The sequence below is a fragment of the Talpa europaea genome (assembly GCF_964194135.1).
Source record: "Talpa europaea genome assembly, chromosome: 1".
In the NCBI taxonomy this organism is placed as follows: domain Eukaryota; kingdom Metazoa; phylum Chordata; class Mammalia; order Eulipotyphla; family Talpidae; genus Talpa; species Talpa europaea.
This window is the reverse complement of record NC_140073.1, coordinates 9,300,959-9,321,645: the sequence shown is the minus strand read 5'-3', so window position 1 is coordinate 9,321,645 and position 20,687 is coordinate 9,300,959. Positions and strand designations below refer to the sequence as shown.

Genomic DNA, 20,687 nt, shown 5'->3' with positions numbered 1-20,687 from the left:
TCGGGGAGAGGGATCAGGGTGGGCTTCTCCAATAAGCTCTGCAAAGCCTTTCCCCACACTTCACACAGTTAACATTCTTTTTAAATCAAGGCCAGGAGAGAAGACTCCAAAAAGCAATATTTTTCATCACATGCCAAAAACGGGATAGAGAGAAGGAGTGGCAGGCCTAGGCCCTCCGATTGTCCCTTGGGGGTTACCCCTCCACCCACCTCAGTATGGTGCTGGGTAGAGGGGATACCTGGGTTCTAACCTCTAAACAGGGGAGACCCCAGCCTCTAGGCAGAGGCCCTTTTATTTTTTATTCTGATTAGCCATTTTAAACCGACAAGGAATAAAAAAATCCTGATCTAACCAGCTCCCCCTGACTGGTGTGGTTTTGTCTGGCTTAGGCAGGGTGAGTGATCACTAAGAACATAACCCACTTCTGGGCCTGGCCCACATTGAGGCTGACTGCAGCGAAAGGAAGTTGCCATTTAAGACAACAGATTCTGCTTTGTTTCCACGGTTGATGGAAAGAGCCCTGAAAAAGATACCTTGCAATCATCAAAGCTGCTTCTCACCCCAAGCTTAGAGGACTTGCAACTGTGCCACCATTGTGCCTTAGCACTGAATTCTCTCTGGAAAGGAAGGCTCATTTTGGACGGACAGTGGATGATGGAAGGGAAGCCTGTTGCAGCAGACGACACGGGGTGTGGCTCAACAAATAGCTTGTGTTGTCTCTTCTGTTTGTCAGAAGTCAGTTCCCTTACTTTAGTAGGCATCCTCAGACACGCCACCCCAGGAAACTGGCCAGAACCCTTTACTTTTACTGCCCGTAACTCACGTGTATAAACTCTTGCTTTGAAACTCTCCATGAAGACTGACTGAATGGTTTCCCTTCTGCTGATGCGGGAACAGCCTTGGCTCACCGCAAGACTTTAACTGTTCCATGTCAGATTTAGCTGAGGTTACATTAGCTTGGGTTTCCCCCTAGATGTTCAGTTACCGGGACTGCTGCAAAGATTGAAGGAATTTATTTTACATTTTGCTAGTTTAGGCCACCTTACTTGAGAAGCTTAGAAATATTTTCACATCGATGATATTACATTGTCTTACTGAGGAAGGAGGCCAAAAATTCTTTAAAAAAAATCATTTACCTTTGCTCACCAGAGGTTTATTTAAAAACATTATAGGCTTGACCACAAATTAACTTCATTGAAATATACCGGTGACTGTGGGCACGTTTCAGCTGGCTATTCTGGTTCAACACAAAATCAACCTAGAACAGAGTTGAGCCCAGACTGGATCAGTTCTTCAGGTGGACCCTGAAAGTCATCCAGGCACTTGGTTCTCCACCTCATGGGCAGAGCATTCTAGCATCATGTGTCTGAGGTGGAAAGGTATTAATTAGGGAGCTCTGCCTCACTGTTGGACCATCTCACCTTGGTTGTATCCCTGCCTGCTAATAAAATGTAACAACCCAAATCTCTTAAGATTTTAGCGTGCCTCAGCTTATACCCTTACTTGTGTAGAAAGGCACTTACCTCTTCACAGGCAGCCATACTTCAGCCAGTTCACTAAATGCAAAAAATTTTTTTCCAAAGAAAAGCCCTAGCAGATGAAGTCCTAAGTTAGACAAATTGCACAAAAGAAAAGAGAATTTCCTGGGAGAGAAAGAGATGTCCGTGAGAAAGCCAACTGGGCTGGACCTTACAAAAAACATGGTCCTTCTCTCAGTGCCTTAGTCCTGAGCACAGCAGGAGCTGCTTCTGACCCAGCTGCAGGTGTTCCCAAGATGGTGTCCAAGGGCCAGGAAGGCCACTTTCATCAGCAGGTTCAGTGCAGCAGGAAAGTCCTTTGGGGACAGCCCAGGAGTCCCATTAGCGGAGGCTGCTACTGCTGCTGGCCTGAGAGCTGCCCATCCCTGGGTGGTCTGGACTGTGTCGGTTCTGGGGAAGACAGGAGGAGGGTGAGAGGACTGCCAGGAAGTAGCCTTGGCTTTAACCAAGGCTGTACAGGAAGACAATGCAACTTGCCCTGGGTTTTCAATCACGGGTCAAAACTGAGGCAAGGAGCGTTACTTAAGACATGAGGAGGCTTAAGATGGGAAACTTACTGGGCCGAAGAGCTGGGCCCCTCCCCTACCTTCTTTTTCTTCTTCTCTTTCTTCTTCCTTTTCCGTTCCGGATCCTCCTCTTTTTTCTTTTTCTTTTTCTTATGATCCGAATCAGAGGGTGTTTCTGTAGGAGACATTAGGTGCCTATCATCTGGAGAGCTCAAAATTCCCTACTGCTGGGAACACTGCACACCACAGGAAAACCTTGGTCAAGTAGGGGTGGGCAACTGTTTTTTGTCAAACAGCCAGAAGGCCAGAAAGCATACCGAGGCACTGCGAAAGCCCTGGTTTGTACTTGCCCAGGAGACCCCGTACATCAGTTTCTTTCAGGAAAATCTGGGAGTACATGGCCCTAGAAAGGACTTAACTGGGTTTTTAAGTGACGAAAGTTGAGCCAGATTCAGAACATCAGACTGCCTTTGAATGGCACTGCTTCTTACCTGGGGGAACGGGATCCTGGGTACGGCTCTGTTTGTGCTTTTGCTTATTCTTCTTCTTGGGAGGCTGAATGTGCATCAGACGACACTGCTCTGGCAACTGGTGGAACCAAAGGAAGGTCTGGGTGAGTATGGGAAGCAACTCCCCTGTTCCCATCTATTCTGCTCCCCAAGTTAGGAAGGAATACACGGACAGGAAAACCAACACTGGGGCCTCTCTGGTGGCGCAAGGGGTTAAGCCCCGCATTATGAAGCTATCTACAGCCTCTGCAGCATGAGTTTAATCCCCGGCCGGCCAGAGAGAAACCCACGTGGTGCAGCAGACCTCTCCTGTCTCACCCGCTGCTGCCCTCAGCAGTGTGTTTCAGTCAGTCTGCCTGTTCTGTTCCCCACTCTGTCTCTGGTGAATCCTCTCACCCCCTGCATCTCTGGCCTGTACCCCAGCTCTCGTATGCATAAATAAATATTTAAAAAAAAAAAAAAAAAGAAAAACCAACACTGTCTTTCATGCCTCCCCATCTGTCTCCTTCTTGCCCAAGAGGAGACTCACCGGGCCAGTGTGGAGGCGGAAGCCAGCCAGCATGGTCCCTGTGATCGGATTAAAAGAGCCACCAAGAATAGGGGGCTTCTCAATGAGGGAGCGGAGGCTGCTGTTGTCATGGGAACCAGGCAGGTCAATCATCCCTGGCAGGTCAGGCAGGAAGTTACTCAGCTTCTCCTTCATCTTCTTCCCACAGAATCTGTGATAGGCATGTTCCAGGTTGTAGTGTGTGATCAGATTGGTGCTGCCTGTCAGCTCTGTGCTTCCTGAAAGAAAAAAAAAAAACAGTACTAGTCCCAAGAGTATTTTTTTTAACTCACTGACTCAGATGGAATGTGAAGGACTGTATTTTAATCTAAATAAGGAATCTTTTAGGTGAGAATTCTAACAATTTAAATTGATTTTTAGAATGAAAACCAGCAATAGTAAGCAAAAGCATAACACACACTAAAATGTAAATACTGGAGAATGGTGGGTTCGATATAGGAAGGAGGGAAAAAATAGGTAAAAACCCAAAATAGTGAAGAGACACTGTTCCGAGCCAATGAAGCAGATACCACACTTGCCCTGGACTAACCAGAATTACCACCTTAATGATGTCACTCCACTACACAATGTTCTGAGTGCTTGTCATAAAATTTATTAGTGAGAAATACTCTGACACAATCAGGACACTATTACCTCACAGCTCAGTTATAGCCACACTGCGGACCAGCAAATGATCTAGTGGCATGAAAGTCTAGTGAAGGGCTTTCCTTTTTTTCCTAGCAAGAAACACTAATCACCTTTACAAACAGCCTAGACAAACAGCCAGGAGATTCTTCTTGGTACTGCTGCCTGCCCCATTTAAAATTGTCACTCTTTTTACTCTTCCTCAAAACACCAAATATAATTTTTGCCTAGAAGAAAGAAATGTTTGATTAGAAGATGGACAACAGGAATTCTAATCCTAAGCATCCCCTGTGCCTCAGTTTCCTCTTATCTACGGACTGAGGTAATAACACCTATCCTACGTATATTTAATTATTTTCAAAGTTCAAGTGAAACACTGAAAAGTGTAACAATGCATTAACATTTTAAATAATCCAAGGTGGCTTTTTTTCAAAGAACATAAACATTTACTAAGGATCCAGTGGAAGAATCCAGTCTACCATTTCATCTACAGGTATGATGAACACTTAGGGTACAAATGACCAAGAAGCTTGTTTATAATCACTTGTGAAATGTCAATTTCTGTGAGCTCAAGGACAGGGACAAAGTCTTTTTCATGTATCACTGGTGCTCAGCACGGTGACCACACTTGGTGCTCAGTAAATGCTAAGTGAACAGGGCATTTTCCAACACCCTCTAGGTCTTCCCATGCCTGTCTCCCCTCGCCCTTTTCCTTCCATGCCCAATGTCTCAGAAGAGTGGTCTATTCTCATGGCAGGAGACTCAGCACCACAGTTTTCTCCTCAACTCTGCATTGCCTCCCACCATTATAGCTCTCCTTTCTCCAGGTGGTTATGCTTAAGGTTCAGGTTAGTTAGCATGCTGTGCTTTTTCTAAGCGCTTTGTGTCCATCCAATTTTTTTTTAAGTTTTATTTATTTATGCATACAAGAACTGGTGTATAGGCTAGAGGTGTGAGCATTCACCAGAGACAGAGTGGGGAACAGAACAGGCGACTGACTGAAGAACAGTGCTGAGGGGAGCAGCGGGCGAGTCAGGAGAGGTCTGCTGCACCATGTGGGTTGCTACCTGGCTGGCCAGGGATTGAACTCGTGTTGCAGTGGCTGTGGATAGCTTCATAGGTTGCGTCTTAACCCCCTGCCACCAGGAAGGACCCAACTTTTCTGCTTTGACTATTAGTTTTAGGAAGATGACTTACAGATCTTTCTCCCAGCCTGACTCCTCTCCTGAAAACTAATCTTGCATTTCCCATTTCTTCGCAGTCAATTCCATGCAGATTCAACCTTCACACTTTAGCTCATTATTTTCTTAGAGAAAGGGCTTCTCTGATCACCTGAGCTAAAGCAGTTCTGCCCTTTCTATCACATTTTCCCCATATAGTACTAATCACTATCTGACACCTTGTTTAATTTTTGCCTCCTCTACTGACATGTAAACTCAAAAAAAAAAAAATACACCCCACAAGGATCTTATCAGTTTTGTTCACAATTGTATCTTCAGCATTTAAAAGAGAGCTTGATGTGCAGCAAAAACAATGCTTTGAATGAAAGACTCTGGTTCAACTCTAGCCACTTCTTCCAACAGATGAGGAAACACCGTGGCCCTGAGGAGGGCAACAAGCACCAAACCAAATGTAAGTCTGTGGCACCTTGGATAATAATAACCGTAGGTGCACAGGGATGTCGAATCAAGGATGTTAGGTACTCTCGAGCTTCAAAATCAAGCCCTCACAAATCTTTAGGGAGCCATAAATCAGCATCAGTGACAGTGGGCAGACACGGTGTGAAACACAGTCACGAAGACGCATTCTCTCCCCAGCCCATCCCAAGAACTGGTGTCATCCCTTTGAATGTGAACCCGGAGAGCCCTCTCACTTGGAGCGCCTGGTCCTAGCACGCCCTGCCCAGGTGACTCGCACCTGCACCCCGCCGAGAGCCACGCCCACCACCTCTGCTCTGATTGGCCGGCTTCGGCCAGGCCGAGCACTCACCTGGCAGCTCCCGCATCAGGTAGAAAGGACCACAGCCAGCCGCTGACTTGTCGGGTGGGGCCGTGACCGCGGTGGGGGGCGGGGCCGTGCCGGGCCCCCCGCCCGGAGGAGGGGGAGGAGGGGGTGGAGGCTTTCCTGGTCCGAAGCCGAGCGCGGTGGGAGGCGGTGGTGGGTCAGTCTGAGTTCCAAACAGCGCGGTGAAATTCTCCATCGTCCCCTCGGCCCCAGCGCCGTCCCGGTCTGGCGCTGGTGGTTCTCATTGGACAATCCTTTCACGCTGCCCCGCCCCCTTCCCCGGGGAGCCGCTTATCATTGGATGCCTTTGGCCCCGCCTACCCTCTTCCGGCAGCCACTTCCGTCGCTTTCTGAGCACGTTCCGGAAGTGCTATCTGACCTTGTTAGAGTCTCTGATATCTGCGCCAGCCACACTCACAGAGCCAATAAAATGACTTAGGTGGGGAAACCGAAGGTTAGATTGACCTATAAAGCATCAAATCCCTTTCAGTACTTACCGGGGCGCCCAATCAGAGATCTACTTCCGGGGCCCGCGCCGGGGCATCCGCGACAAGGCCCAATCGCAGGCTCAGCGCGGGGCGGGGCCAAGCCTGCGGCGGGCCGGCAAGATGGCGGTCCTGGCACCTCTCATCGCTCTTGTGTACTCGGTGCCGCGACTTTCGCGATGGCTGGCCCGACCTTACTACCTCTTGTCAGCCCTGCTCTCTGCTGCCTTCCTGCTCGTGAGGAAGGTGCCCCCGCTTTGCAGCAGTCTCCCCACGCAGCGCGAAGACGGCAACCCGTGTGACTTTGACTGGGTGAGCGACCCCCGCCTTAGCGCCCCGCAACCCTGGCCCTGAGCTTCCGTCTGCGAGCCCTGAGGGTCACCTTTTTGCGAATACCTGAGGTTCCGAGTCTGTAGCGGGCTTAGAGACCGTTAGCGTGGAGGGTCTGGGCCGTCACCGAGTCTAAGTGATCCTGTTATAGGACAGGGAGAGGGGCAGCCCAAATCCCGCAAACCTGCCTATTCTAAATGGGTTCTGCCATCCGCCGCATCCACTTTTGTATCGGGGTTGCTCTACAACAATCCTCTCTGTGTTTAAGATGGGAAAACAGGATAACCTGCGCTGCAGCCCGATCTCCGGACTCTGAAGTCCAGGGTCCTTTCCGGCCGCCGGTTCATACCTGTCAACAGCCCGACCCCAGCTACACCTGTACAGTGTTTTACTGTGATGCTCAAGTCAAGTCTCCAGAGGAACCAGGGAGGCAGACAAGGCACACAGTAACCCTGTTTCATTGATGAAGAAATTGGTATATCGGTGTGGTTAGGCATCTTGCCCAAGGTCACAACTGAGGAGTGACTAGGACTTGACATGACTCTTCCGATCGTAGCTCTTGTACACTCTAACCGCCATTTTTTAAAATTCAGTTAACGTTTCCAGTGAGCCTTTATGTGCTAGATATTATGCACACTTGTGGCGTAACAAAAATGAATTCAGATCGTTGGGCTTCTTTGAGTAGGAATTGTAAAACACGTGGGAGAGAAATCTAGCCCAAGGCTCTGACTTCCAGGAGGGTAGGAGCTGGAGGGGCCGCTCCGAAAAGTGATTTGAAATTCTATGCCTTCTGTTATAATACAGCATCTGTGTTCCAAGGAGAAGGGTCATCAGAATTTTTGTCTTTTTTTTTTTTTTCCAGTCCCCAAAATGAGTCTTGACCTTTACCTGGACGTTTTTCTTTGTCCTTCACTTGTTTGCTCTTTCATGCTTCCTCTGTCCTTTCCCAGACAGTATTATTAATTAGCTGAAATGTAACCAGGCTGTTTCTAAAGACCTGTTTTCATCTGATATGCTACACTATTTTAGCCAAAATGCTATTGGAAAGTATGAATGGATAATAATAAAAAATGTTAATAAATGTAGGGACCTTTTACATAATCATATACTCGTGTCTAATAGTGTGTTTAGTGCTGGTTGGTTGTATACTTTGTAATTACTGTGACAGAATTTTTCATAGTTAATGTTTGTTTTCCTGTAAAAAGCCAGTGTTTCTTCCTGGAAAATCTGTGTTTTACCAGTAGTCCCTGTAACAAAAGACATAGTAAAGGCAGAAGTACCTCATGTATATACATGGGGAGATACTTAAGGAAGTGGCTTCACATTCTGGCTTATAAATCGTCTTCAACAAGAACAATACTCTCTGTAGAGAGTATTGCTTGCTTGTACTCACCCCCCGCCCCCACCCAGGAGGGCTAGTCTGCAGTTCTACCTCTGTCCAGGGAGGCAAGAGTCTGCTGCAGTATGCCCGGGAGGAAAGGAAACCAAGTTTATAGTGTACAGAGCCGGTCTCCACCATAGATTCATTTTCTCTCTTTAGAGAATATTCCTTTTAGTTTTCTCTTTGGTCTCCTGATTGACCATCTTTCACAGTTGTAAATGCCAATTCTAACCCAGTTTCACTCCTATAAACTTTTTTTTAAGATTTATTTTTATTTATTTGTTTGTTTGTTTGTTTACACAAGCACTGGGTACAGTCAGAAGCCTGGGAGGGTGAGAGAATTCACCAGAGCCAGAGCGGGGAGCAGAGCAGGCAGAAGGACCGAAGTACACTGCTGAGGGGAGCAGCGGGCGGCAGGAGGGGTCTGTGCACCATGCGGAACCCTCCTCCGGTGGGCCGGGGAGCAGCCGGGAATTGAACTGGCGCTGCAGAGGCTGCAGGCAGCTTCGCAACCCAGCGCTCAACCGCTGCGCTACCGGGGAGGCCCCTATAAACTCTTAATTTCTGTTCAGTGCAGTGTTTAGTGACGTCTGTCTTTTTTCCTAACCCCCACTTCCATGACCATAAATCCTGTCAGTTGCTTTTTGTTGGATTTTGAGGCTAAAAACCTGGTCCCAGACTCCTAGCAGTAAATTGCAGTTGACTGCTGCTGTCTGAATAATAACTTCAGTCCCTACATTGTAAGCTGAAAGGTGTGGAAAGCCTCAGACCATTCAATATGTAGTTCACCCTCCCCTATGCTTTCTATCAAATGGTTCTTGTTATTTTTCATTGCAGCCCCACTGAGGTTATCTTGTTTCTCTGTCATTTATTGTCTGTCTCACTTGCTCACCTGGAGTTTATGCTCTAGAAGGTGAGAAAGAACTGTAAGCCAAGGGTACTGAAAAAGCACCTGCAAGAGTTCTGACAGGTCTCTTTCAACTCTCAAATTATATTAAAGGTGTGTGGATTATCACTGAGTACTGTGGGGAGAGGAATGATCTAACTTAAGCAAAATGAAACAAATGAAATAGCCAGATATTATATCAATAGGCTATTACTGGGAAAGTTTCCCTGGAAAATCTTTATCAGGGTAACCCTGAGTTGTTTGTAACATCTTGAAGTTTTACACTTTATTATATTTCATATGACTCTCATTCCCATTATCTCATTTAATCCTCATAATAGTATTTGTACATGGATGTTCAGTTGGCAAAACCAAAATCCTGAGATTAAGTGATTTGCTGAAAGGCCTCAGCCAGTGTTGGGCAGGGGTAGAACCAGAGGCTGGGTCTTCACTACCCCTTAGCTGATTCCAGTTATTTATTGTTACTTTTCCGGTCTGTGGATCTGTTGGGTTTTGTTCCATATTTGGCCTTTTTGCCCAACTCAGTCATCTCTGCTCATGCACTCCTGTCACTGACTCTGTTGCAGAGAGAAGTGGAGATCCTCATGTTCCTTAGTGCCATCGTGATGATGAAGAACCGCAGATCCAGTAAGTGTAGCTTCTCAGTCTCGAGGTCAGGTTTGCTGCTGCCAGAGGTGCTTTCATTCATGTGGTAAGAGGGCCGTCATGTAGTGGCCCTCATTCTGTGCCAGGGCTGAATAATGGATTTTTGGTAATGGAACACTTCAAAGTGTTCCTGGAAGGAGGGCAAGATACAAGCGTGCAGCCCAGCCTGACCTGTGATATTTTTGTGTTTCAGTCACTGTGGACCAGCACATAGGCAACATCTTCATGTTTAGCAAAGTGGCCAATGCAATTCTTTTCTTCCGCCTGGATATTCGCATGGGCCTGCTCTACATCACGCTCTGCATCGGTAAGGAGGCTACAGGAATCTGGTTGTGGGAACCAAACTCTGGTCCCAAACCAGTTTCTCCACACCCTTCCATATCTTGTAGCCAATTAATTATATGTGGCTCAGATGATAAGAATCTGCAGAGATTTTGTTTTAAAAGGAAAGGAATGTATCTGTGGTGTTTGTATGTCTACGAAGTATATTCTTTGGTGCCTGAAACCTTGGGATGGGTTTGCAAGTAAACCCCCTTCCCCAGGCCTTGTGTGTTTCCTGTGACATCTTTTTTTCTGTGTTTAGTGTTCCTGATGACATGCAAACCCCCTCTGTATATGGGCCCTGAGTACATCAAGTACTTCAATGATAAAACCATTGATGTGAGTGCTCTTCCTCCCTTTGCTTTTGGGTCCCTTGGGGGTGATTTTGTAGTTGTGCGCTCTCCTCACTAGGAGGAGCAGGAGTACTTCTGAGTGGAAGTCAAGGGCCTGTGGTTCCTTAAGGGAGCTCAGGTGGGGGAGGGAAGCCAGGAAGAGGACTCTTTGCCTTGTGCCTGTGTGACCTGGCTCACTTTTTCTTCCGTGTGTGGCAGGAAGAGCTGGAGCGGGACAAGAGGGTCACGTGGATTGTGGAGTTCTTTGCCAATTGGTCTAACGACTGCCAGTCCTTTGCGCCTATCTATGCTGACCTCTCCCTCAAGTGAGTAGTCCAACGGGAGGAACGGTGAAAACGGGGGTGCTGCACCTTCCCTTTCGTTGTCTTTGGCCTTGATTTTTGCACATGGCAACCAAAGGCATCACCTGCTCTCCCCAAATAACTGTACTTCCACTTCCCTTGGTCCATTCTCCAGTCTTGGGCTATGTTACTAATGCATCCTTCTTAGGTACAACTGTACAGGGCTAAATTTTGGGAAGGTGGACGTCGGACGCTACACGGACGTCAGTACGAGGTATGTAAGGGCCTGGGCAGAGAATTGCTTTGAATGCTGTATACAGATGCATTTACTGGGTGTTTTCTGGGTCTTGTAGGTACAAAGTGAGTACATCGCCCCTCACCAAGCAGCTCCCTACCTTGATCCTGTTCCAGGGTGGCAAGGAGGTCATGCGGCGGCCGCAGATTGACAAGAAAGGACGAGCCGTCTCTTGGACTTTCTCTGAGGTACATGGAGAGCAGATATTTTGGAGAAGGATGAGGACAGGTGGGTGGGCTTTGGGGCTCCACCTGGGTTTGAGTCCTAGCTCTGCCAGTAGCCTGCAAGCTTGGAGAGTGCGCACTAGTTGTAGCTGTAATTCTTGACACAGTGATTGGTACAAAAAACATGTACTGAAATATTAGTTGACTTTTCCAGGTACCCAAACAAGGAGAGTTAGGGTTAAAATAGACTTCCGTTCTTTGCTTCCTCCTTTTCTAGACAGCTCCTAAGCCCATCTTCCTTCCCGGGCTCTGAAGTCTCACACCCTGAACCCTGACGTGCATCTCTTTTAAACAGGAGAACGTGATCCGAGAATTCAACTTGAATGAACTCTATCAGCGGGCCAAGAAGCTGTCGAAGACTGGAGAGACTATCCCAGAGGAGCAGCCTTTGACCCCCACCGCCACTGCAGAGCCAGATGGGGAGAGCAAGAAGGACAAATAGGGTCCTTGCGTTGTCATTCCCAGGCACCTGGGAGGCCTTGGCCCTTCTGTAATCACAAACCCTGCCTGAGGCTTTGGCCTTTTATTTATGTTTTCCCCTGTGGGTGGGGTAGGGTGATTTTAAAGAGGCAGCCAGGGAATTGTCAAATACCCTCCAGCAAGGCCTCTACTTCTGTGGCCAACTGCTCACTGGGGGAAGGGGAGAGATGGCAAACAAAGGAGGAGGAAATGCTTTCTCTCCAAGTCTGGGTCAGTGTGTCAACTGCTGTCCACCTGTTTTGTGGTTTCCTCTTAGCCACCTACACAGCTACTTAAATTAGCTTGAACCCTAACATAAGATGCCAGGGTGCAGAGGCAGCACTAAGATTTTCCTTCGAGGAACCTTGTTTCTTTAGGCCCTTCTGGCTTGGTCTGTGGCCTTCATTAAAAAGTCTATCCCTAACTGGGTTACTTACTGATTCCAGGGAGAAACCACAGAATTTTCTCACTGGCGATAGTATTGAATAATCCCCCTATTTTATGGAGACTAGGAGGAAGGGGTCCGTTTGAGACTGTCTTCTGTGCAGTGGGGCCTGGAGGTGAAAACACCTGGTTAGGATTGGGGTTTCCACCAACCATCCCTTGCCTGGTTTTCCATAATAAAGACGGTGGAATTTTCTTTTGATTGCGCCTCTGTGTGGCCTCTGTGTTTATCGTGCATTGGAAAAGCCTGCAATTGAGGAGGGACTGCCCAGCCCCTTCACTGCAGAGGCCACTGATTAGTTCCCCCCAAACCAGGCATTGGACCCAAGGATCGGGGTGAGGTGGGGAAAGCTGGTTTCGGTCGTCCGCGTGCCCACCGCACCCCGTTATAAAAGGTGGTTTTGGCTGGGGATTGGGTCCCGGGAATGAGAGGCGGGCGGGGTCGGGGTGCGCTTCACGCGGACGCGCGGCGGCGGGAAAGCCTCGGAGACGCCATCGCGGCGTGCGGGCCACTTGACCCGCCTCGGCCGCCCCCCTCACGCCCCTCCCCCTCCCCTCCCCGGGCCCCCCACCTCCCGGGCCCCGCCCACCCCGCGGGCGCTGAGTGGCTGCGCCCGGGCCCCGCCTCCAGGCCGCGCCGCGTCCCCTTCCTGCCGCGCGGGCTTCTCGTGCGGCGCCTCCGGCGGGTGCGCGGCTCGCGGTCGGCGGCCCGGTCTCCACCCGGCTCCCGGCGCGGTCGGCGGCGCCCGCGGGCTCAGCGCCATGGCGCCCCGCGGGAGGAAGCGGAAGGCCGAGGCGGCGGGGGGCGCGGCGGCGGAGAAGCGCGAGAAGCCGGCGGCCGGCCCGGAGGGCGAGGCGGCCGTGGTCATCGAGCACTGGTGGGGGCGGGGAGGGGGGTGGGGGGGCGCGCGGGGGGCGGGCGCGCGGGCGGGGGGGCGCGCGGGGGGCGCGCGCGGGCGGCCGGGCTGACTCCCGTCTCCCCAGCACCAGCTGACGCGTGTTCGGGCGCCAGGCCGCCGCCCTGAGCCAGGCGCTGCGCCGCGAGGCCCCCGCGCTGCCCGTGACGGTGAACCCGGCCCCGCCCCGCCGGGGCAGCTTCGAGGTGACGCTGCTGCGCCCGGACGGCAGCCGTGAGTGGGGCGCGGCCGGGGGAGGCGCGGGGCGCCGGGGCTCGGGGCGGTGGCGCCAGGTCAGCCGGCTCTCCCCGCGTTCCCAGGCGCGGAGCTCTGGACCGGGATTAAGAAGGGGCCGCCGCGCAAGCTCAAGTTCCCGGAGCCGCAGGCGGTGGTGGAGCAGCTCCGGAAGCACCTGCCGTAGGGCGGGCGGAGGACCGCGCGGAGGTGCGGGGCGGGGCGCGGCCGGGCGGGACCGGGCGGGCGGGACGAGGCCTGACCTTGGTGCGGCCGTTTGTGCCGCGGCCCGGGGCCCCCCGCTTCTCGGTCTGTACCTGTATTTTCAAAAACGCTGTTGCCGCAAGGATCGCCTCTCTGGGGCGTCCCGCTGCCCCAAGCCTGGCGGGAAAAGCGAGCCGGCGGAAGACTGGCCCTCACGCAGAGACTGCGGGTGGTGACGCGAGTCTTCCCAGAAACGCGACTTGCATTCTTTGTAGATGCAGCTATTGCCCTTTGGGGGGGCAGTTAATCCATTTTCTACATCCCGCAATGCTGTGTCTGGGTTCTTTCAACTGGTCGTAAATCACTCCTGTCTTTATGACTTAGTCATTGACTCGTGCTTTTCTGTTTTTTGGGTCGTGACCCCCCCCCCCCTTTGCCTGGCAGACCCGGGCGTCGTGTGCGCTCACCCCCCACCCTCCTGGGTACTGTTGTTCCCGGTATGCCCTGAGCATCCCTCCTGATGACCCGCATCCCATTGTTGTCACTTCTGGTCACAAGGACTTGGTGTTTCATTTGCCCATGATGTGGCTGGGACGGGGCACATTGTCTGGACCCCTTCTCTAATCTTATGTCTTCCCTCATTTTCACAGCCTTCCTCCTGGTGATGCTGGAGCATTCATGATGGGACATGACCAAACTTCAGTCATGTGCCTGAAGCATAGCTTCTCCTCCAGAAATGAAGGTTCAGTTCTGTGGCAACCCTCCAGCGAGGCATTGGAAAGTTCTTAGATTTGGTTTGTTTAATAAAACTTAAAGTGTTTGATATAAAATATTTGAGTAATAAAGAAAAACTTAATCTGCATGTAAGCAATGGACAAAGCCAGCCTTCTGGGATTAGTCACCTTTCAGTTACCTGGAACCCCTCAAGTCTCTGGTAAAGGATGTGAAATAAGTATGGGGGAAAAAAGTAAATAATTTATTTTTATAAAAGCAACTACTTTTTTCAACTCACTTCTTGGAAGTGATGAAGATGGAGGCTCTGGCTGGACTTTCCGTACTCTGCAGTGAACAAGCTCCACACATTAGCTACTGGGTAAAATCCTGTTAGTCCCCTGCCACTTAATGTTCTGTCCCAACACTGTTTCACACCTTGTTCTGGAGGGTACACGGGACCCCCCCACCACAGAGGGTGATTTACCAACTTTTCCCAAATTAGCAGTGACTAGGTAACTCATAACCTGGGAGACCTGGCCTTGGCCTTCTGGAGTTGGGGGACCACAATTTATTGTCTCACTTGTCACTAACTGGAAAATAGATTACAGAGAAATAAGGTGGTTCAAGTTCATAATTTTCTACCCATGGTACTACTTCTGCCTGGCTTCCAAAATCTGGGGAGGGGAGGCCTACAGAGAGCCAGGGGTACATCTGACTCTTGGGCAGAGAGAATAGGGCCAGTGCTAGCCTCTCTGAACACATTTTGCTAGCTGACATCTCCCATCTCCCAGTGCTCCTAACCTTCCCTCCCCACTCGGCTACGTTAGTATATCTATCTCTGTTTCTGACTCCGAGGAAGGGTCAGGCCATACGGAGGGAATGTTGGCGGGCACCAGCTTCCCGTCTGATGTCCAGTCTACCACGTCAATCTCTTCCTCCTCGGGGCTGGCAGGAAGTGGGCTCAAGTCAGAGTTGTCAAATACCTCCTTGGCTGCCTCTGGAGCAGGGTATAATACCTCATCCATACTTAGGGGCACTTCCAGCCCAGACTCCCCCCAGTTTGAAGAGGGAGGTGAGAGCTCCCCATAGGCCCTCTGGGGTGGGTCAAGGGAGTCAATGTGGAGAAGTTGGTTCCTTTGCCCATGCAGTGGCTGGCAACTGGTCACTTCCAGGTCTGGAGTCCAAGAGCCTCCCACTAAAAGCACCTCCCCTTCACTCATCTCTGAGGGGACGGCAAGGGGGCTAAGGGACTCAATTGGCTCTTTGTTCTCAGAGGGCAGGACAAGGGGGCTAAAGGGCTCAATTGACTCTTTGTTCTCACCAACAGGTTCCTTTTCCAATCCTGTGAGCTCCCTGGGCCAGAGTTCCATGTCTGGTAAACACCATTCTTCCCCCTCAATCCAGTTCTTTCCAGTTTCTGTCAGGTGGTAATTAGGGGTCCTGCAGCTCTCAGCCCTGGGACTCTCCAGAGCCCCTAACGGCGGCTCAATATCTGAGCCACAAAGCATGAAGTCCAGGATCTCCTCCAGCTCGCTGGCGGCAGCAGCACTGGTGATTCTGTACTCCTCAGCTTCACAGGGCGGCCCGAGCAGGGTTGTATCAAACGCATAGGGTTCTCTGCAGTCAATATCCAATCCAGGCTCCTTCCCCACCAGCTCTGGACTGGCCCCAAACTCACACTTCACTGCGGGGTGGTCTGGGGAGTGGCGAGCAGACAGCAAAATGTCTTGTAGCCTAGAGCACACCGGTGAGTCCTGACGCGGGTCTAGTCTAGCCGATGACATTTCTTGCTCATTAACAGAGTGTGGCCGAGTCCCCGGAGGCTCTTCCAGGTCTCCAGGTCCTGGGATCTGAGGGCTCTCTTGGGAGTGTTTGAGGGGAGGCTCTTGCACCACCTCCCAGCAGGTTCCGTTGACGATCTTCCTCAGCTTCACTCTCCCTACCTGCCCCTCCTCTGCAGCATCTGAGTTAGGTGTTCTGACTTCAGGGCTTCGCTTCTTGCTCCCACCTGTCTTCTCAAGACCAGAAGGGCTGCCTGGAGTGCTCTGTAGAGCACTCTCCCTCCCTGGTTTCTGCTTGGCCTCTGGTGCATCTCTGTTTACACTCTTCTGCCGCCAAAGACGTCGGCCAGGAGCTGCAGATACTGAGCTGGGGCCGCTCACAATGCTGGAAGGCTTGGATGTACAGATGTCAGGAGACGGCTTGGAGCGACTCAGCCTGATCTTTCTGGGCAAGAGTCGCTCATCCACGGAGGGGCGGTACAAGCCGGGTGGGGAAAGTGCTGGAGGACCAAGGGCAGGGCCACTCTTGTTCTCTTTAGGTCCCTGGCTGTGGCTTGGTGAAGCGCTTTTTTCTTGCAGAGCTGGGCAGGCTCTGGCCTTCTTCTTGAGCAGAAGAGCACCAGACAAGGTCTCTGTGTTCTGTCGGTTGCTCTTCTCCTGGGGTCCCTCCTCTTTCCCCGAGGACTTCACTCTCATTGCCCCAAGAGGACAGGGAGTCTGGGTAATGGGCAGTGGAGTTCGAGGGTGGCAGCTGGATGCTACCACCCTGGCAGAGATTGGTGCAGGAGTTGGAGGTTGTAAGCATTCCCGGTTCAGTCTTCGACCTTGAGGAGCCTTCACTAACTTCCCACCTTCTAGCTGAAGGGATTCTAGTTCAGATACGCGGAGCTGACGGGCAGCAGAAAGCACATCCTGAGCTTCTTCTCGAGAAACTTCCATCTCTGAGGTATATAGAAAATCTACCAGTTTTCTAAGTGTCCTGATCTTCAGGCCCCCCAGTTCCAGTACCACTTTCCGACCCTGAGCTGGCTTCTCCCGCTCCAGGCGCTCTGTGAAGAAGGGGCTACAGGCAGACAGGATGCAGCAATGGGCTGGGACTGCTTCACCTGGAGGGAAACCCAAACACTGTTACCTCATGGAGACTGGCATGTTTATGGGCTAATGCCCATGTTATTATCCAATTAATGCATGTTATTACCCAAATGAGTTGCCCCCTCTATATCACACTGTGGAAACTCAAGGTGGAGAAATTTACTCCTCTCTCTACCCAGAAACTTCTGCCATTACTTGGCTAACTCATCCTTTTGATCCTTTAAAATGCAGTTTAGACATCACTTCTTTCAGAAAGCCTTCTACCCACCCCAAGTCTGGGTTAGGTGTTTCTGGGTACAGGGAACAGCTATCATAGCAGTTAGTTATCTGTAGTGTAACTGTCCGTATCTCCTCCACTAAACTGTAAGCTCTGTGAGGACAGGATCCTATCATTCTTTTAACTACACCCACGACTAAACAGAAAGCAGAGGCTCATACTCGCTGAATCTTTTTTTTTTTTTTTAACTTTAAAGATTAAAAGATTCCATAGAAGCAGCTTGTGGTCTACTATAAGGAGCTTTTGAATGAATTTTGATGTGGGCGATCAGGGCTCAATTCTCTTCTGAGCTCTAGGCACTGCCTATTAGGCAATGGTCTGTCCTGAGCCACCTTTTATTTATGAACATGTCCCAGGCACTCTCATGGCTTCAATTACAAAGCCAACCGATCCTACCTCTGCCCAGAAATCTTTCCTGAGATACTAAACATGCCAGTCATATTTCTTGTTACATGTCTTTATGGATGTACTAAAAGTACCTCCAGTGCAACCTTTCTAGAAAATGAACTCATTCCCTACTCCTAAATGCCCATCTGTTTCTTACTTCAAAATAAAGTATCACATTCACCCAGCTGCCCTAAAAACTAGAAATTATCTTCTTTCTTACCCACTATAATTAAGCATTAATCTTTAAAAAACTAGTATTTAATTACTTATTATGTGTGAAGTCTTGTTCTAAGTTTTACCAGTGTTAATTCATTTAATCTTCCCTGCAGCACTGTGACAGCTATTGTTATTATAGATGAGTAAACTGGCAGAGTTAAATAACATGTCCACAGTTACAGACTAGTAAGTAGCAGGGACACGACTGGAACCCGGGAAGTCTGGTTACGGAATCTATGCTCTTAACTACAGCAAGTTTTACACATTTTCTTAACAGATCACAAGCCATACATTTCTGTTTTCAATGCCTTAGTTCGGGTTGCCATTCCTGCTGTGGACTCAAAACAGCCTATCTGGCTTCAGCAGCAATCCAATAATTCTCATGCAGCCTGGAGTGCTATTTCTAAGTAGGTATCTGATTATGACCACCCTTTTAAAAACCTTTAAATATATCTCCCAGTGTTCTGTGGACAAGACCTACTTCCTTTGCATAATATTGCAGACTTTAATGACTGCTGCTAATTTAGTCGTAACTCTGGTCAGTACACTCCCTGTAGTCTGTGGTCTAGCCATAATGAACAAGTCACAAATCCCAGTCCCTCTCTAAATCTCTTTATTTGTTGTTCTCTCTGCCTAGGAAAAATCTTTCCCTACTTCTTCCCACTTCTGTTTGTCCTTCAGATCTTACCTAAGGGGTTATCAACTCCAAAAAGATCTCCTTAACCCTTTGTCTCCAATCAAATCTGAATGATCCTCTTTTATGATGTCAGCCTATATTCACTCAAAATGCTACTTATGATACTGCACAGTTACTTAAGTGCACTGGTGAGTTGAATGTCTTCCTTAAATGATTTCCTCACATGGAGGAACTTTAGCCTCCTACATACTGTGCATCCATAGTCGTATAATGTACTAGCATACAATAGGCAATTGATACTTTTTTTTTGTTTAGTTTGTATTAAGGAATGAATCTCAACTCTGAGTTTACTAAGACTTAACTCTAGGCCCTAATTCACTCATCTGTAGAACTGGAAACATATAACATACTTCCTTGACAAAGCTGTTGTAAGACTCAAAAGAGACACTGTACTCTGCAAACTGTTAAGTGCTACAAAATGTTAGCTGTCATAATCCTTATTTATAAATGAAGAAAATAAAATTCAGAAAGATGAAGTCACTTGCCCATTTGTCACTTAGTGACACTTGACAGTTCAATTAAGACTTGAACTCAGGTTCTGATTCCTAGTTTGCGCCTTACACATTTATGCCAGGCTCTACCTCATACTGATTTAACATTTCAACTGTAAAAGGAAGTTATGGAAATATGGTATATATTTTTAGGTCTAACAACGAACAACAAAAACTATCAATCTAAAGACATGAACTTAAATTAAGCAACAGCTTAGCAGGAAAATGGGAAAATATGTATCATCTAACACTTAAATGGTGTTTACTACATTAAAAACACTTCTAAGTGCTATACAAATGTTAATTCAATTGTCACAACCATCCCATTCTATTATTTATCCATGAGATTTCTATGCTTACAAAAGTTTACAATCAATTTCACTTTTTAAGGAGAAAAACAGCATAATCTCATTTTCATTCTTGAAAATAGTAACTGTCCTAGAAACAAACAGCTTTTTACCAAATAGCTTATAGTGTCCAAAGGTGGTAACACAGTTTCCTGGTCTTGTCCTCCAGTACCTTATTCTGTGCTGAGTCTCCATTAGGCTCTTACCTTCTGCCTGCAGAAGGACATCACAGAACACACCACTCTGTTGCTGATGATGAAGCTGCAGAAAAGCTAACCGGAGGAACCGAGGATTCCTATACAGGATTTTGGGACTGGCAGGGGAGCACATGTTGGTCTCTTAACAAACCTAGGTTTTCACAGATCAGATTCCTGTAGATCAGAGAATATACATCTCAGAACCATGGTTATACCTTTTGTTTTCATACCTTAGTTTTTTCGTCTTTTGAAATGCAGGGAAATTTTCAACGTGAGAGACAACAGCATGAATTAAGGAACCATCAGCCCAGAAATTGTGCCAAGGGTAACAAAAAAGCACATCATGGTAGATACATATGGGAACTCAAGAGATAAACCTAGATTTGATCTCAGCTCTAGTATTAGCCTAGCTTTATAATCTTTGGCAAATGACCTAACTTCTTTGAGTCTCGCTTTTTCAATCTATGAAATGGGAATGATAATAGTACTTACCTCATAGGGCTGCTTTAAAGATTAAAGAGTCAATGTAGATAAAATTGTTTAGCACTCAGTGTCTGGCATAATCTACCCATCACCCAATATGGTAGCTGATTTTCCTTAAGCCTTCCTCATTCACAATTCCATTGAGGCTCAACCCCTACAATGCTGACTCCTCATATTCTTTCTGAGCATCATGTTTGCAAATTCCATGCGTACAATCCTCCATTTCAAAGAAACAATATTGAGAACAAAATTCTCTAGGAAAAAGCACGCATCTCTTTTTCTCCAGGCTCACTCTATCACACTAACCAGCAGAGGGTGCACAGCAGAGAAAAGCACCTGCTGGCCTTGGTGGGAAGGTCCCTCACAGAAATGAGGACATTGATTGCCATCCTTAGTTCAGATGTTCTACCAACGCCTGCCTAATTCTGCCTGGAAACTGGCAACCAATCTGCCCTTTAGGTTTAACAGTCCGTTAATTACTGCGTTAACAGAGCAAGGACAATTTAACATTCCACCCCTCGGGAAACTATCTTCTGACTTCAGGCTTACTAAAATTCCAGCTTTTTGCGCTGAAACCTCCACACTCACTGCACAGCTGGTGTTCCTTTCCTGGCATGCAGTTTGCTGTCAGGTGGCACTCGGGATCCGGGATAATTCAGTCAAACTGTCAGGAAAGAAAAGAATGGAAAGGTAAATTAAAAAAGGGTAGGTTCACTTTGGGTCTCAGTCGGAGGGCTGCGGGTGGAGGGTGGCAGCTGTTGCAAGGGCCCATGAACCCAGGCCCTGAGGCAGCCTCC

General features: G+C 48.8%; 4 protein-coding genes across 7 annotated transcripts; 2 read left to right on the top strand and 2 right to left on the bottom strand.

Moving 5' to 3' along the window:
- Window positions 1-1,705: 1,705 nt before the first annotated feature.
- Window positions 1,706-5,960, bottom strand: MED19 (mediator complex subunit 19). Of its 2 annotated transcripts, none has more exons than XM_084234786.1 (5): window positions 5,735-5,960; window positions 3,083-3,339; window positions 2,536-2,632; window positions 2,125-2,246; window positions 1,706-1,928 (listed from the first exon to the last, which is right to left on the bottom strand). In XM_084234786.1, the coding sequence occupies exons 1-5, from the start codon at window positions 5,943-5,945 to the stop codon at window positions 1,860-1,862; spliced, it is 756 nt and encodes a 251-aa protein (XP_084090912.1). In that variant the 5' UTR covers window positions 5,946-5,960; the 3' UTR covers window positions 1,706-1,859. The 2 variants fall into 2 exon arrangements, with proteins under 2 accessions (XP_084090912.1, XP_084090913.1); XM_084234787.1 differs by having other exon boundaries at window positions 2,125-2,219.
- Window positions 5,961-6,351: 391 nt separating this feature from the next.
- Window positions 6,352-11,413, top strand: TMX2 (thioredoxin related transmembrane protein 2; the record flags this gene model as incomplete). Of its 3 annotated transcripts, none has more annotated exons than XM_084234761.1 (8): window positions 6,352-6,546; window positions 9,419-9,479; window positions 9,691-9,804; window positions 10,081-10,157; window positions 10,370-10,476; window positions 10,661-10,726; window positions 10,806-10,935; window positions 11,267-11,413. In XM_084234761.1, the coding sequence occupies 8 exons, from the start codon at window positions 6,358-6,360 to the stop codon at window positions 11,411-11,413; spliced, it is 891 nt and encodes a 296-aa protein (XP_084090887.1). The 3 variants fall into 3 exon arrangements, with proteins under 3 accessions (XP_084090887.1, XP_084090885.1, XP_084090886.1); XM_084234759.1 differs by having other exon boundaries at window positions 6,358-6,546; window positions 10,773-10,935; XM_084234760.1 differs by lacking the exon at window positions 11,267-11,413 and having other exon boundaries at window positions 6,358-6,546; window positions 10,661-10,715; window positions 10,806-10,898.
- A 1,113-nt stretch (window positions 11,414-12,526) lies between these two features.
- On the top strand, window positions 12,527-14,023 carry SELENOH (selenoprotein H). The gene is made up of 4 exons (XM_084234812.1): window positions 12,527-12,752; window positions 12,859-13,004; window positions 13,091-13,214; window positions 13,859-14,023. The coding sequence occupies exons 1-3, from the start codon at window positions 12,637-12,639 to the stop codon at window positions 13,189-13,191; spliced, it is 363 nt and encodes a 120-aa protein (XP_084090938.1). The 5' UTR covers window positions 12,527-12,636; the 3' UTR covers window positions 13,192-13,214; window positions 13,859-14,023.
- Window positions 14,024-14,740: 717 nt separating this feature from the next.
- On the bottom strand, window positions 14,741-19,540 carry BTBD18 (BTB domain containing 18; the record flags this gene model as incomplete). Its single annotated transcript, XM_084232450.1, has 2 exons — window positions 14,741-16,809; window positions 19,417-19,540. The coding sequence occupies 2 exons, from the start codon at window positions 19,538-19,540 to the stop codon at window positions 14,741-14,743; spliced, it is 2,193 nt and encodes a 730-aa protein (XP_084088576.1).
- Between the last annotated feature and the right edge of the window lie 1,147 nt (window positions 19,541-20,687).